General features: G+C 36.6%; 2 protein-coding genes and 1 pseudogene across 3 annotated transcripts in view; 2 read left to right on the plus strand and 1 right to left on the minus strand.

Annotated features, from left to right (window-relative positions):
* LOC132102988 (tripartite motif-containing protein 46-like) overlaps positions 1-2,844 on the minus strand; it is a 15,877-nt pseudogene extending 13,033 nt beyond the window's left edge.
* LOC132102990 (protein S100-A1-like) overlaps positions 1-11,125 on the plus strand; it is a 207,260-nt gene extending 196,135 nt beyond the window's left edge. The window contains exons 1-3 of one of the 2 annotated variants that reach the window (XM_059507765.1): positions 8,358-8,525; positions 8,988-9,137; positions 10,900-11,125. In XM_059507765.1, the coding sequence (XP_059363748.1) occupies positions 8,997-9,137; positions 10,900-11,070 (312 nt within the window). In that variant the 5' untranslated portion in view covers positions 8,358-8,525; positions 8,988-8,996 and the 3' untranslated portion in view covers positions 11,071-11,125. Of the gene's footprint in view, positions 1-8,357; positions 8,526-8,987; positions 9,138-10,899 lie in introns of those variants that run through there. The other variant, XM_059507766.1, reaches the window with a different exon arrangement.
* LOC132103624 (keratinocyte-associated protein 2-like) lies at positions 4,096-6,485 on the plus strand. The gene is made up of 5 exons (XM_059508718.1): positions 4,096-4,246; positions 4,916-5,070; positions 5,178-5,241; positions 5,873-5,939; positions 6,131-6,485. The coding sequence occupies exons 1-5, from the start codon at positions 4,243-4,245 to the stop codon at positions 6,246-6,248; spliced, it is 408 nt and encodes a 135-aa protein (XP_059364701.1). The 5' UTR covers positions 4,096-4,242; the 3' UTR covers positions 6,249-6,485.
* Positions 11,126-11,649: the final 524 nt, after the last annotated feature.

Genomic DNA, 11,649 nt, shown 5'->3' on the forward strand with positions numbered 1-11,649 from the left:
CACTTTATTTTAATCTTAGTGTCTATTAATGAACACACAAACCTGTTCTGATCACCCGGTCTAGACGGTCTGTTTTGGGCGGAGGCCGGCGTGTTTGACGGGGAGAGCGTGTGATGGGGCTTGAGGTGGGAGTGTTGGGCTCTGGGGGGAGTTCGGGTGGAGGGTATCCTCTCTGAACCAAGACTTCTGCGGCACACAGCACACACACACTGTGCATACAAGGCAACACAATCGGCTGCTTCACCATCTCCTCACACACTGGACAGCGCAGCTCTCTCTCGATGCTCTTCATATTGGACTAGACAGAGAAAGAGACAAATATATAATTAATAGTTAAATAAATAATTAAATAAATAAATATTGTTAATATTTATAGGCATAGATCACAGCTGATTATGAGGTTATGCTCACTCAAAAATACTTCATTCCTGATGTTATATGTGCAGTTTTTTTAAAAAAACTGTAGATTGATCCAAAGATGTTATATTTGGAGTATTATAACATATTATAACATATAAAAATTATTATTATTATTTCCATTTTAATGACTAAAAATGATTGTGGATTATGCTGTAGACCGAGTTTTTGTAAGGTAAACATATGGAAGTAAGTTAGGCAGAACTCATAAAGGTCAGAACACTTGCATATCAGGACATCAACACAGAAGGATGTGCATATCAAATATCAACACACACAAACAGCCATGTTTATTAAAAACGCAGTAAATACTTCCTTTTTTTTAATTACTTTTTATAAATTACTCCGGTTTCGCATTATTGGGTTACAATGGAAATCGTTGTCACGTTCGGTGTTACAAGAAACATGGAGAGATCCAAGTGCAGGTAAGATATTTATTAAGGGGCAATCCAAAAGGGTAAACAGTCCAGGCAGGGTCAAAACCAGAGAATCCAAATAAACAAGAACGGACAAAACACAAGGCAGGATCAAGACTACGGAATGACAAGACATTAGACAAGGACTCCGTGACACATACTAAGACAGACATGGTATAAATACACAGAAGGTAAATGAGGGAACTGGAGACAGGTGGAGAACAATCAATTACAAACAAGGAGGAAGGTGACCAAATAAGGGGAACAGGAAGTGATAAGGTGACAGACACCGTGAGAAAGGAGGACACCTAGTGGAAACCCAGGGAACACAACCCAGACACTGTGACAATCGTTTTATGCAACATTCAAATCATGAGTAACAAATACAATATGACTGATATCTTCAGCCGCTTCATTTTATTCATAACTGACCAGTTGTTTTCGATTGAGAAATCTGTAAATAGGTGTTTTTCATCTTTGTTCTTTCCAGGAGTGTGTAAATGCAACTCAAACATTTCAAATGCCAGAAAGCACAAGAACGTCGCTCCTCAAGCTCAAAAAACTTGATGTTGACTTCTGTGATAAAGTTTAAGGTTATGGAGGAATCTTGTTTATTTACATTCCAGCCACCTGAGCTTCTGGTATAGAGTCATTTTAAGGAAGTAAACATTTTTAACTCAACACCAATGGAATCTAAATTAAAGAAATTATACAATTTCAACAGTTCTTGAAGTAAAAATCCCATTCATTTTATTTAATTACTGATTCTGAATGATAAATAAATGATAAACCTTTAAAGTCACTAAGTACACCGTCTTGTACATTTGTTTTATACAGTTTTCAGATTTGTTTGATTCAAATTAAACTTTGTAATGTTGTGATTCCCCTCATAGCTGGTTGGTGTGGTTCATATCTTAACAGTTGAAAAAATATATATCTTTAAATCCTTATGGGAAAAATGTTTTCAGAACCAAGGCTGCTGAAAAAGTGGCCAGGCACTGTTTCAACTCTATTAGTCCCAATCATTTGAAAGCAAATGATTAAAAGAAAATGCTGACACACTCATCCTAGCAGACAGGTGCTGAGCTAATTTAGCTTTCTTAGCAAGATGCCCAAATGAAAAGTGTCCTAAACACCTCTAAACTAGACCAGCAAATAAATGTTTGGCTATTTTAGGTTGTTTTCTGTTAAGCATAGTCATTACTTTCCCTACGGCTGACAGCATATACATTTAATTTAGTCAGTGAGTAAGCCCTTTAAATAATTCAATTCGCCCAGCTGTTGTTTTTTTAGCAGGCGTTTCCCACAGAGGCTCACCAGGCCTCAGCGCTCTTGCATCCCGTCTCTATGGCAACATGCATCCTGTCACGTGACAGTGATAAGGCCTTTTACATTTTCTTATATTTAAAAAAAAAAAAGGTTTAAGTCACTGAATCAATCTATATATCAATCTATAACGTCTCCTGTGCGTCAATATATGATGCGCCCGTATATTCAATCGCGTTTCAACGGGAAAATATTCTGTAATATATTTGGCCAATACGAATGAGAGCATATATATATATAATAGTGGAAGAGCAGCCTTGGCCTCCACGCGCTTCAGCAGATGAGGAGCTCGAGGTGCTTACAGGTGTTATTTGCACATTCCGAGGAAATGAAATGCTCTCAATAAAGAATGGGGTGTTTTTCTCGGTTAACGCTGTTTTAAAATGTTACATTTGGCTATGAAAAACACCAAAACTTCCCATTTCTTTGAAAGCTGCTGTGACGTGCATTCGTGTGTTAAAAATCAACTGCATGCAAATCACAGATAGGCTATCGTGCAAATATGTGGTTTTGGTGATGCAAATGTAACTACTTACGCTGATGCGCACGAGAGCGTCCATTATGGATGTAAAGGTTTGCAACTCCGCATCTGCCATTGCTGGAACTATGCCAGTTGGTAAAATGATATCAAATTAAATTAAGGCTATTATTGAGCGCCCTTTTTAATATATTGTCATTAAAAAACTAACAGCATGTTAGATCAGGACACCGCGAAATGGTGGTAACTGCAACCGAAACTGACGTCTATAGGACAAACCTTTACGTTATAATGATGTTATTTGTTTCTAATATATCGGAGAGGTCCAATTTAACGCAATCCATGTTGATTTAGAGGTTTTCCAGCAGTGCTTGCTGTGGTCTATTCTGACGGATGTTGTAGTCGATGGATGTTGTGAGGTGTTTGGGGGAGGTCCGTAAAGAGCATGCGCAGGGATGCTGAGCGCGCAGCCGCTTGTGTTCCAGTCAAGTGTGGAATATAATATAATATAATATAATATAATATAATATAATATAATATAATATAATATAATATAATATAATATAATATAATATAATATAATATAATATAATATAATATAATATAATACGTTTTTATAACGTGTGTATTTTATGTTGCTTTGATTTTATAGTTTTTTTTTTTTCTTTTTACATATATGCTATACACTGTTTGAACGTGCTTCAAGAAAATATTCTTCTAAAGTTTAAAAAAGCCACGAAAAATAAATTCCTGGGACAAACATTGCCCCTCAATAAAAATATTTAGGCTACTATGCATTAAGTCTATGTGGCTGTGATGTGCTGTATCTTAAACACGGGGGTATTTCCTAATACTGTCATGAAGTTGAAACGTGATTATCCATTTTTTCTTGTTCATAAACGTTGTTCATATACCTAGCTATTTAAATAAATAGACTGCGTAATTTCTAATAAAGTCAAAGTCTAAGAAATAATTCATAGATATAATCCGATGACTTTAGTCAATATAAAGAAGGGTATTTAAAGGGAATAGACTTTTTTAAATGTAAAGAGGAGTCAGAGACAATTTCACACTTTTTCAGTTGTACTTTTACAAAGTTATTTAGGACCCAAGTTCCATTGTATATTTGTTTTGTAAATGTGTTATGAAAACTGATACAATGGTCTTGTTTATGGAATGTAATACTGGTTTACTGGAGATGGATAATATAGTCAAACTTAATATTTAATTGAGTAAATACATACACAAAGCAAAATACATGTCAACTGTACCAAATGGTCTGTTTTCCACTAATTTTAAAGATCTTTTATGATACCTTAACCTCAGCACTGAAAAAACATTGTTTTAATTGTTTATTGCTTGCTTATATCTGTATTCCCCTGTTGTTAAGTAGATTTAAAAAAATAAAAAAATAAAAAAAAAAAGGGGGGGGGGGGGGGATAACTGTGCTCCTCCCTTGTGTCCACTAGATGGCGCTGTCGGGTTTGTTGGTTCGGCACAGTTTTCAGACGCTAGCGTCGCGTCATCTTTTGCTCTGCTGACCCAGGGACTGAAAAGCGACAAGCGAGGTGTTAAACCTGTCTCTTTATCTTCCAGCTGTCAAACATGGGTGAGTGTAGCTTTTATATCAATTATTCAGAATAAATAATGTTCTATCTATTGGATAGTTTGCACGCATGAACATGAAACAGGACATATATTGTTTATTTCACCAGTGAGCTCGCTAAGTTTGAGCCCTTAATTGTAAAATAGTTGCTTCCTGCAGAACTTCATTTAAATCACTTCGTGAGAACATTAGCAGTGTGTTGAAATGTGGTAGTTTCCTCCTTTTGTGTTTCGGAAAAAAAAGCACAGAACATTGTACTATCTGAATGTCGTTTAGCCACAGCTAACCGATGCTAAAACATTTCATACATTTTCAATCGTCATCGGCTCAGCATTTGAAGTAAAGGCGAAAGAATAAGAATAGCATGATCCCAATGTACGCTAACTATTTATATAAGCAAATAAGAACTAAATGCAAACAAGATTATTGTGAAAATTTGTAGCTGCACGGAACGTTTTGAAGAGCGTACTGTACATTGACGTGTCAGAATTCGTCCATGTATTTTATTGTTCTGTAGAACAATAAATGATCAAATGTTTCAGATACATTTAAACTTAGTGTAAATTTAGAAATAGTAATTTTTTTTTTCAAATAAATAATATGAATGAAAAATAAGTGTTTGTAATATGGATGGTTCCACGCAGTCTTTCTCTCTCTCTCTTTTTTTTATAGCGGTGAACACAAGCACGTCCCTGCTGTTGTCCAGTCTGCTGTCAGTGCTGGTGTTTGCAGGGATGCAGATGTTCAGTAGGCAGCTGGGCTCTTCGGAGTGGCAGACCATCCTGGGGGGCTTCCTGGGATCTGTGCTGTTTGTCTGCTCTCTTACTGTATCCTTATGCTGCTTTGTCCTGCATACAGTCCTAGTTTGGGTAACCTCAACATTATTTGTGTTTTACTCATCTGCTTTCTGTTAGTTCTTAACCTGCCATTACAGGCTTTCAATAACCTGGAGAACCTTGTCTTTGGCAAAGGCTTCCAAGCCAAAATCTTCCCAGAGAGTAAGTGTGAGAATATGCATGCACTGACCTTGTGTTATGCTGCTGTTGTCTGGTGCATCCTGCTCTTCGCATGCAGAAAGTCCAAATGAATACACTATACACTAACATTCAGTAGTTTGGGCTGTTTTTTTTTAAAGAAAAAATACTTTTAATAAGCAAGGATGCATTAAACTGATCAAAATTGATAGTTAAAACGTTAAAAAAAGTGAATGCATTATTTTTTAACTTCGGAGAATACTGAGAAAAATGCATTAGTTTCCACAAAAATATAAGCCAGTGCCAACTGTTTTCAACATTAATAATAAGAAATGTTTCTTGAGCACCACATCAGCATATAAAAAATATTTTTAAAGGAATACATAATAAATATTTTAATTAAATAAATATTCTAACAACAACAAAAAAAATATTTTAACTGTAATAATATTTCACAACCTTACTGTTTTTGTGATCAAATAATTGCAACCTTGAAGAGTATAAGAGACATTATTATACAGAGCCCAAACTTTTGAACAGTGCCATTTTAATAATGAACAAATTGTACAAATTTGTAATACATATTAAATCAGATTAATGATTTTAATTCAGATTAATATCTGTACTTGCCTGAAAAAGATTCCATCTCTCTTAGTTTTCTTGTGCCTGTGCCTCTCTCTGTTTGCGTCTGGTTTGGTGCACCGTGTGTGCGTGACAACATGGTAAGTGGGATGGCATTATTTATGTTTTAAAGTAATTGATTACCACAGAAAAAAACTTGACTCATACCACAGTTTTTAAAAACTAACAAATAAAAAATTGTAGAGGAGAAAACCCACAGTACTTTTATAGGCTTCATGTCTGATTGGCAACTGTTCATTTGTTCTTTCTTTCTCTGTCATCTCCCATATAGCCTGATCTTCTCTGTCTTCGCACTTTACTACATCAACAAAGTGTCAGCAGCTCTTTACCAGGCGGCACCTGTCCCAACTCCCGCCAAACCCACCAGCAAGGGCAAAAGAAAGAACTGAAGTGCTTACCTCATCCCATTACTATAGCAGTCACCCATTCAGCCACCAGACCACAGTGTGCTGAAGCTACAAAATCTGATGTGTTTGCCAACAGCTGACTTTATTATTATTATTCATTCCATTCAAGATAACTACGGTAAACACATTTGGTCAAATCAGTCATAGATGTGTGATTTTTGGTTCTGTTTACAATATATTTTTGTTTAAGGGGTTTGTTATTAAAAATTTATGAAATAATATGTGTACCATTTTGCTTGTTGGTAGACTCCAAATAACTAAAAGGTGTAGACACATTTGTTGTCGCTCAGCAAAATTTCACAGGCAAGATCCAGTCATTAAATAGGAGTATATTAAATGGAGAGACTAATAGGGATGTGTGAAAGCTTCCCTTGCAGACCTGGACATTTTTTGCCCACAAAACTGTCTGTACTGTACCGTAAACCACAAAGTGTTTTCATTGTTCTGGTTCTCCCCCCTTTGTGTATGCTAACTGCCTAAGGCCTAAGTAGAATTTTCTGAGGCCATTGGCAAATATGTGTTCTTGTTTTAAACATTAAATTTCAGTAACACTTTTGAATAAGGTTCCATTAGTTAAAGTTAGTTAACAACTTTAGGAACTAAACAAGAACAATCCTACTACAGCATTTATTAATCTTAGTTAAAGTTAATTTCAACATTTAGTAATTTTTTTTATTAAAACGATGTTTGTTAACATTAGTTCATGCACTGTGAATTAACCTGAACTAACAATGAATAACTGTATTTTCATTAACATTAACAAAGATTAATACAGTACGGTAATGAATGTACTGTTCATTGTTTGCTCATTTTAATTAATAAATTAACTAACATGAACTAATGGAACCTTATTATAAAGTGTTACCAACATTTCTCATAAAACAAGACTTCTTATCCTGTTGTTTTGCTTCCCAAATAAATTTATGTATTTTAAATCAAGATTTAAGAATCTTTAGACAATTGCACTGGAACTTTTTTGAACCACTTTTTCGGCCACTTAAAAAAAAAAGGTCATGTCCTAGCTTGAAAAGAATGCTGAGAAAACTTGTTGTGAAAATGGTTCTGAGCTGTACTAGCATGAAATTCTCCATGCTACTATGATAACACAATCACGCCCATTCAAAACACAATGTGGCATTCATCCGTTCTCTCTCTTCCCCTTTTTTTTCCCATGTCCTACTGAGATTTCATTTAGTTTCAAAAGGGAAACACTGTATAAGAGTAACTTTCCCTTTGTTCTGCTTGAGGAAATACTGATTTATTAGGTCTGTGGTGCAAATGCATTAATTCCAGCTAAATATTCTGTCTCATTTATATGTGGTATGTGCACAGTAATGCTGCTACCAAACATGCACATAGGTTGTGTTGCTGGTCACTTAATTTATGATCGTACATTTTCTTACATAGACAAAATGGTTAAAGGCACTTTTTATATTCTGGGTAGGGAGTGGACATCCCCTCATACCTGCTTTGCAGGCTGGAACAAGCCTTATCACTGCCAAAAACAGCAGCCCTACCCTTAAAAATAATGCCCTGGCAAGTATCCTTTTCAGACATCTGTCCAAAATTGAGAGCAAGAGAAGTTGTTTTATCAGAAGAGAAGTATTGTGAAAGCTTTGAGTCACTCACTTAAGAAATGGTGGAGGGGAATGAAAGATGGCTTCCTGACTCAAAACATATACTCAGAACATTTATTCAACGTAAATAAGAATGCATTGACAATAAAGTATAATATTGAAATTATATAGGTACAATATATAAATATATATGATTTGTAATCAATTCCACTGTGATATTCCACTGTCTTTTTCACACGGGTGGTTTGTTACACCTGGTTTACTGTTTTCCAGCTTCAAGTCCTTTGAAATCCCCTAAATGCAGGGAACCAGAGCAACAAACCGTCTTAGGCTGGTTTAAGATGTGTTTCTTTTCTAGCGGAGTTTGGTGTGGAATTTCTCATTCATAAATCTCTAACAGAAGCACTGTTATATTCATTTACATGCATGCACACACTCACTTACACTCGAATTCAAGTTTGGATTGGAAATCCCAGTCAGCGTTTTCTGTGGTGTTAAGCCCTAAACAGTTAACAATACAAACAGTTTACGTTACAGTCCTTACCCACGGACTCACCCAACTTCATACTCGTCATTCGGGCGGAGCCCCAGTATAAATGCATGCTCTGCTTCTTGAACAACTCTTGCACGAGACGTAAGATACATTCTTTCATCTTCAGGTGACGCTCTGCCTTTTGTCAGCGTAAGTACACAAACTTTTACTATTCAGAAAAGCGTTGGTTATAGAGCATAGTACAACTTTGTTTAACTTGAGCATAATTTATTTTAGTTTTATTTTTTAACCTTAATATTTGTATTGACTTCGAAACAGGAAAATAGTTTTTCGAGAAGAATGTGACATGTTCGTAGATGCACAGAATCTGCGTCAGCGTCATTTACATAATCGAATCTAAACTTTACAGGAAGATTAAAAGCCCGCTGTTAATTTTAAATAATAGCTGTTAATACTTACGTAATTGAAATAATTGCTTCAGCATGTACTATTATTAATTGGCTTAATTTTTACTCCGTCGTCATGACGGTGGGTATTACTCACACTTTGGCTTTTTTTCCAAATGGAAAAACCCAGTTATGTTTCAGTCTGCCCAACAGTTTGATTAAGCGATGAGACACTCACATAAACTAATGTTATCTCTCACTGTAGACAGTCATAATGCCGTCTGATCTGGAGAGAGCGATGGAGACAATGATCACAGTGTTTCACCGTTATGCGGGCAATGAAGGAAATTCATCAACATTAAGTCGCAAAGAGCTCAAACTGCTGATGGAGACAGAGTTGGCCAGCTTTATGAAGGTACAACATTCCATCTTTTATTGCTACACCCAGGGCGGGGCAACTCTAAACATGGTGACTTGGACCCTGTGATGATCGGGTTGGTTCCCAACACGTTCCTGGAGGCCCCCCAACACTTCATGTTTTCCATGTCTCCTAATCAAACACACCTGATTCAGTAGAGACTCCAACAACTGAAATGGGTGTGTCAGACAAAGGAGAGATGTACAGGGCTGGACTGGGACAAAAAATCGGCCCGGGCATTTTTGCCCAGACCGGCCCACTATATGATCATAAACACCACGCATCTTTGCACGCCCTTAATTACATGCATACCAACTCCTATTCTTTAAAACCACTAATGCCATGTAATGAGTGATTATAGGACGAGTGAGAGTTAACAGATGAAATAAGTCAAAATTTTATATTTATTAATACAGTTGAACTATACTCCACAGCGGTGAATCCTAAAACAAGCTATAAGCGGCTCTGGCATAGCAATACCAGTGTTTCTTACAGGATTTTTGTTAAAACTATGGTGGTGTGTCCTCAGTCCTTCTAGGGGGGTTCGGGGGCATGCCCCCCCTTGAGAAACATTTGTGCATTTTAATGTTAAATTCATTAATCTGGTGCACTTTGAGAGTTCAAAATTAAAAGCTCCAACCCATATTCAGTGTGCAAATTAAACAAAGAAAAAATCAAACCTCTTTTAGTTACAGTGTCTATTTACATTACACCTATACATAATAATAGTTATAATATTAATCCAATGACAGTAATAGCCATATTTTGTAAAACAAATGCACAAAAAAATAAAGGAAACTTTCTTAATTAGTTGTACCAATTTCTATACTTGAAAGAGATAAGCACATGATCTTTTATTTTGACGCAAACTGCATCAAGCATTTATTTTGGCGGAAAACATGGTTTACAAACGCCTCTTATTAAATTTGTAGTGAATTGCGGTAATCGTCAACTATGCAGATGTGGAAATAATCTTCACTCATGACATGGCCTAAGTGTTTTGAAAGTAGTTCTGCTTACCGCAGGCTCTACACTTTCTCATCTCTCTCCTGATCCTCCGTCCTCAATATCATCATCTGCCACAGGAGCTGATGAAGGTCAGAAAACATATATTTTGACACAGTTTACAGTGTCTGCTTTAAGGGCCTGGTTCTATTTTTTCACGCGATTTATCTGCACATTCCTTGCGTTTCTTCTCCATCTTTTTTTACAGATACACACTGACACTGCTGCCGCTCGCTCACTCGTTTAAAGTTGTGATTGGGCCAGCCCAGTGTCAATCAAGAAAAGAGCCAATGGGCCGCTGATCTACGTGTTTCATGGGCTGGTCTGTCAGAAAAAAAAACTAACACTGACTTTGACCAATGCATTACACCGGCACAAACCCAGCGCCGCCAATTAAGCAAAACAAAACAAAACGAAACGATGTACAAATTTTATGGGCCGTTTAAAAACAAAAAAAACAAAATAAAAAGTATGAGTATGAGATATCGGCCCCAAAAGCACGTCGGCCCACCGGGCAAATGCCGGTATGCCCAATGGCTGGTCCAGCCATGGAGATGTAAAATGTGCAGTGTTGTAGGGCCTCCAGGAATGAGGTTGGGAACCACTACTATGGTGTAGCAAGGGGCCTTAACATTTTAGGCCCTGCTCATTGTGTATCTTCCAGAATTTTCTAAAACTTTAATCTTTTTCCATTATCTTTAGAAAACTGCTCCCATTTGTTCTATTTCAAACATGTTTCTCTCATCATCTGTAGTCTCAGAGGGACCCTGCTGCCGTAGACAAGATTATGAGGGATTTGGATGCTAATGGTGATGGAGAGGTGAATTTTGAAGAGTTTGTGTCTCTTGTGGCGGGCCTGTCCGTGGCCTGTGAACAAATCTACTTGCTGCACAAGCAGAAGACAGGGGGTGTCAAAAAGCAATAAAAAATGACTGTTATGAAATTTTGTTAATAAGTTTTAATAAACCATTTCAGCCACATGCCTTGATTTGAACTTCTTACTATGGTTACAGTATGTATGTAAAGGAGGATGTTTCTGTAGTTTTGTTAAGTGATGTTCAAATTATAATTTTTTGTATATATAAGTATTAGCATTAGACACGAAAGAACCTGTCCACAGAAGTCCTGTAAGTAGGGTGACCATATGAGCCATTTTCCCAGGAAGCGTCCTTGCCAGGATTTTTATATTGCCTAAAACATCCAAAGTAGTTTGAGCAATAACATGCAGGTATGTTACATAACCAACTGTGGCGCGTGAGAAGGTGAGATATACAGAGAACGATTAAAGCAATGCAAATACACGTACATGTTAGGTTTTTGTTCATTTATTCTTGAACTTGAAGCGTCGCTGCGCACCGATCATTGTATGACACCAAAATACCAAGAGAGTGATTTGAATGCATAAGGAGCTGTCTGCTCTGCTCTCTATAGCTCTTATGAATGTCATACAATGATCAATCTGAACAGCACAAACAGCCAAAATCTGGATATTTTAGGCAATATA

Source organism: Carassius carassius, chromosome 24 (genome assembly GCF_963082965.1).
Source record: "Carassius carassius chromosome 24, fCarCar2.1, whole genome shotgun sequence".
Classification (NCBI taxonomy): domain Eukaryota; kingdom Metazoa; phylum Chordata; class Actinopteri; order Cypriniformes; family Cyprinidae; genus Carassius; species Carassius carassius.

Excerpts from the sequence above, each read along its gene's own strand:
- LOC132103624 (XM_059508718.1), top strand. Across the intron at positions 5,071-5,177 it reads TGTTTGTCTGCTCTCTTACT|GCTTTCAATAACCTGGAGAA; the intron begins GTATCCTTATGC and ends CTGCCATTACAG. Across the intron at positions 5,940-6,130 it reads CGTGTGTGCGTGACAACATG|CCTGATCTTCTCTGTCTTCG; the intron begins GTAAGTGGGATG and ends TCTCCCATATAG.